The sequence below is a fragment of the Oncorhynchus masou genome, chromosome 8, assembly GCF_036934945.1.
Source record: "Oncorhynchus masou masou isolate Uvic2021 chromosome 8, UVic_Omas_1.1, whole genome shotgun sequence".
In the NCBI taxonomy this organism is placed as follows: domain Eukaryota; kingdom Metazoa; phylum Chordata; class Actinopteri; order Salmoniformes; family Salmonidae; genus Oncorhynchus; species Oncorhynchus masou.
In genome coordinates, this window is record NC_088219.1 from 42,087,389 (window position 1) to 42,091,805 (window position 4,417).

General features: G+C 41.2%; 1 protein-coding gene across 1 annotated transcript; it reads right to left on the minus strand.

The window, feature by feature from the left end:
• Positions 1-778: 778 nt before the first annotated feature.
• LOC135543954 (small nuclear ribonucleoprotein Sm D3-like) lies at positions 779-4,068 on the minus strand. Its single transcript, XM_064971269.1, has 4 exons — positions 3,948-4,068; positions 1,493-1,631; positions 1,166-1,358; positions 779-1,020 (listed from the first exon to the last, which is right to left on the minus strand). Exons 2-4 carry the CDS (start codon positions 1,616-1,618, stop codon positions 953-955), a joined length of 387 nt encoding a protein of 128 aa, XP_064827341.1. The 5' UTR covers positions 1,619-1,631; positions 3,948-4,068; the 3' UTR covers positions 779-952.
• Between the last annotated feature and the right edge of the window lie 349 nt (positions 4,069-4,417).

Here is a 4,417-nt window from a genome sequence, read left to right on the forward strand (position 1 = left end):
GAATATTCACAAAAGGAAAATTAGATATTCGCCCCCAATTATCGGAGCATAGTTAAAACACTAACTTTCTTGGCATAGAAGCATAATGTAGCCTTGATTCATTTTGGCGCCACCATGTGGTACAAAAACAATATCATTTGACGACCCAGAAAACCAGGTAAAATAATGGGCGAAATGCTAACTGTATAGTTAGCCGTTCACCAAAATGCAGTTGCAGTGCACATCACAATCACTCAAAAGTCCACAAAGTCGTGAAGGCATGACAAAGCCACTTCCCCTTCAGAATGTCCTACAGCACCATTGAGAGCATCTTAACTGGCTGCATCCCCGCTTGGTATGGCAACTGCTTGGCATCCAACCACAAGTGTAGTACATCAAAGAGCTCTAGACCAGGCAGTGTCAGAGGAAGGACCTAAAAATGAGTCCAGCCCCCCCCCCCCCAAAAAAATCATAGACTGTTCACTCTGGTACCGCACAGCAAGCCTGGAACCAACAGGACCCTAAACAGCTTCTACCACCCCATGACTGGATCTGAATTGACCCTCACAGCTGCTACTGTTTATTAGCAATCCTGTTGCCTAGTTACTTGATCCCTACCTATATGTAGATATCTACCTTAAACCCCTGCACAGCAACTCAGTACTGGTACTCCTTGTGTATTTAGTCCTCCTTATTTTTCTATTCATTCAATTTCTCAGCATTATTGGAAAGGGCCAGTAAATAAGCATTTCACTGTTTACAAAGCACACGATAAGAATGAGACTGAAACCAAAGGCAATTCAAATTGACAGGAGAACAATTTATTTAAAAATGAAAAAGTACAATGTCAAAAAGCAGGTTTTGAAAAAAATTAAAAGGCTAGGAAAATAATTAGATCAGGTAGAGTACCAAATTCTCTACAAATAAAAATAAACTGTACAATGCAATCGTTTTAAACTAACCAACGCAGATACTACCGCCTTTTCGGGAAAATAGTTCCTCTTCCTATCCCTCCACCACGACCCCGTCCTCTTGCAGCCACTGCAGAAAAAAATACAATTAGTCAAAGATGCAGAAGTTAGCAGTTAGTTGCATTTAAAACTTTATTTTTTTTTAATCCTTAGTTGAGAGCAAATTAGCAATTGCCTCATTCGCCATAGGTGCATGTAGAAGCAGCAGCACTCACCCTGAGCTTTGAGAATGGCTGCCTTCCCCCTTCCTGCTCCAGAGCCCTGGTTCTTGTTTTTCATGCTCTTTAACATAGGGGCGTTTTTTAACATGTCCGGTAGGATCAGGAAGCGAATCTTGCTGCCCCGGATATAGACCTGCTCCAATTGGGCTACACGGCCATCCCGATGCGTCACAGTGATATTGGACATCTGAAAGGAAGCGATATACACAACACAACTCTTAAAAAAAGGGACAAACACAACCCTCCTATACAGATGAGCTCACAAATATCCCCTAAAACAAGATCATTTGTCTGAAAGCTAAAGGCAATCAGAAGACCTACCTGGCAGTTCATGTTGTCCTCAGCCTCAATGAGCTTGCCCCTGTACACTTCACCAGTGTTGGTCTCACAGGTCACAATGTGGCCCTCTGCTTCATGCAGAACTTTGATGGGCACGCCAATGGACATATTTGCAAGGGTCCTGTAGAAACAGAGACAAGGTATAGAGTCATTGTCTGCAGAAATCAATTGGCACCCATCACAATACAAAAGGAATAAGCATTTGGTTTGAGTAAAATGGAAAGGATTAGATTAGCATACCATACAGATATAATACAGTTGAAGTCAGAAGTTTACATACACTTTAGCCAAAAACATTTAAACTCAGTTTCACAATTCCTGACATTTAATCACAGTAAAAATTCCCTGTCTTGGGTCAGTTAGGATCACCACTTTATTTTAAGAATGTGAAATGTCAGAACAATTGTAAAAATAATTATTTAAACTTTTATTTCTTTCATCACATTCCCAGTTGGTCAGAAGTTTACATACACTAAATTAGTATTTGGTAGCATTGCCTTTAAATTGTTTAACATGGGTCAAACGTTACGGGTAGCCTTCCACAAGCTTCGCACAATAAGTTGGGCGAATTTTGGCCCATTCCTCCTGACAGAGCTGGTGTAACTGAGGCAGTTTTGTCGGCCTCCTTGCTCACATACGCTTTTTCAGTTCTGCCCACAAATGTTCTATTATGTGAAGTGCACCAGACCCTCCTACAGCAAAGCACCCCCACAACATGATGCTGCCACCCCCGTGCTTCACGGTTGGGATGGTGTTCTTCAGCATGCAAGCCTCCCCCCTTTTCCTCAAAACATAATGATGGTCATTATGGCCAAACAGTTCTATTTTTGTTTCATCAGACCAGAGGACATTTCTCCAAAAAGTACAATCTTTGTCCCCATGTGCAGTTGCAAACCGTAGTCTTTTTTTAATGGTGGTTTTGGAGCAGTGGGCGTGTTCCATGCTGAGCAGGATATGTCGATATAAGACTCGTTTTACTGTGGATAAAGATACTTTTGTTCCCGTTTCCTCCAGCATCTTCACAAGGTCCTTTGCTGCTGTTCTGGCACCAAAGTCTATAGGAGACAGAACGAGTCTCCTTCCTGAGCGGTATGACGGCTGCGTGGTCCCATGGTGTTTATACTTGCGTACTATTGTTTTTTTTCTGAGAAGCTTCTAAAGCCATTATATCATTTTCTGGAAATTTCCAAGCTGCTTAAAGGCACAGTCAACTTAGTGTATGTAAACTTCTGACTTACTGGAATTGTGATGCAGTGAATTATAAGTTAAATAATTTGTCTGTAAACAATTGTTGAAAACAATGACTTGTGTCAGGAACAAAGTAGATGTCCTAACCGAATTGCCAAAACTATAGTTCAGAGGAAATTTGTGGAGTGGTTGAATAACTAGTTTTAATGACTCCAACCTAAGTGTGTAAAGTTCCGACTTCAACTGTATATAAAGTGCTTGATCTGCTCTGCCTTGCCCCTGGTTGTGCTGAGCCAGAGTCCTTCGGTTTGCCCTGCCTCACCCACTCTGCAATGCCCCACGTTGACCTTTTATCTGGAAAACCAAACCCTGCGATGTGTGGTCTTCAGTTCATGCACTCACCTTGCTGACCCAGTCCAAGATCTGTCTCCACTGTTGGCAATGGCCTGATTCAGCCTTGGACTATTGTTAAAATGAGATGCACTGAACTTGTAATTGGCCAACCAGAGGATGTACTCCCTCTTGAGTGGTTCCGTCCTGGTTTCCTGCTACCTGTGACAGTTCTTTGCATTTGTATTGGCACCTGGCCTGGCTTACAATTACTGCGGCAATGGTATTGAATTCCCCATAGGCCTAGTTATTTAGTCCTACATGTTGGAGCTCGAAGCCTACAATTCTCACTGTAACCTGAAATCACACCTGCACATGTGACTATTACAACACTGAATCTGAGCATCGCCTTATGTTTTGGCCTACATTGTAAACAAAGTAACACACCTTTTCAATTCTACTGAAAAAAAAAGGAGTTTCAGTAACAATGTTGATAGTTAATTTCTGAGCTAGGTAAATAAAAATAGGACTTTAAAAAAAAACAGTCAAACGTAGTTACTTGTCTAAGGCACTGCGTTTCAGTGCTAGAAGAATCACTACAGTCCCTGGTTCGATCCCGGGCTGTATCACAACCGGCCGTGATCGGGAGTCCCATAGGGCGGTGCACAATTAGCCAAGCCTAGTCCGAGTTAGTGGAGTATTTAGCCGGGGTAGGCGGTCATTGTCAAATAAGAATGTGTTCTTTTTAACTGACTTGCCTAGTTAAATTTAAAAAATAACTAATATGTGGGTCCAGCATGCTGGCAAGGGTGGGTGTGTCAGCCTCGCTGATAGTAAAAGTAATCTAACAACTAACACAACAGGTAACTAACTACCTACATTAACCACTGCAAACATTCAACATTGGTATTTGGTTTACCTTTCAACGGGAACGAAGTTGTTCTTTCTTACGGTCCGTATTCTGTATTTCAAGTTTACCCAACCTGCAACGAATGAATGAACGAGCAGCGAGAATACTTTGTGCGTTTTCCGACTACCCAGAATGCAACTTGAGAAAGGAAGAAGAAAAAAGTGCTTCCGGTTAAAACATGAAGTGATGCCTCATGGGACTTGTTGTCTTTCTCGACATACCCACACATCTTTCAATGAAGATGGCCCTACTGTAAAACAAAACCATTTTTTTTACGTGTTTAGAGTAACGTGTTTAAACAAATTAAATATATCTACAATGTGAAATCCATTTTTTTTTAAAGTACTACTTAAGTAGTTTTTGGGGGTATCTGAACTTTACCTAACTGTTATATTTTGATTACTTTAACTTCCCTACATTCCTAAATAATTTTTCCTGACACCTGAAAGTACATCTTACATTTTGAATGCTTTGCAGGA

Excerpts from the sequence above, each read along its gene's own strand:
- LOC135543954 (XM_064971269.1), bottom strand. The coding sequence starts at position 1,618 with ATGTCCATTGGCGTGCCCATCAAAGTTCTGCATGAAGCAGAGGGCCAC. Across the intron at positions 1,359-1,492 it reads AGGACAACATGAACTGCCAG|ATGTCCAATATCACTGTGAC; the intron begins GTAGGTCTTCTG and ends GCTTCCTTTCAG. Across the intron at positions 1,021-1,165 it reads AGCCATTCTCAAAGCTCAGG|TGGCTGCAAGAGGACGGGGT; the intron begins GTGAGTGCTGCT and ends TTTTTTCTGCAG.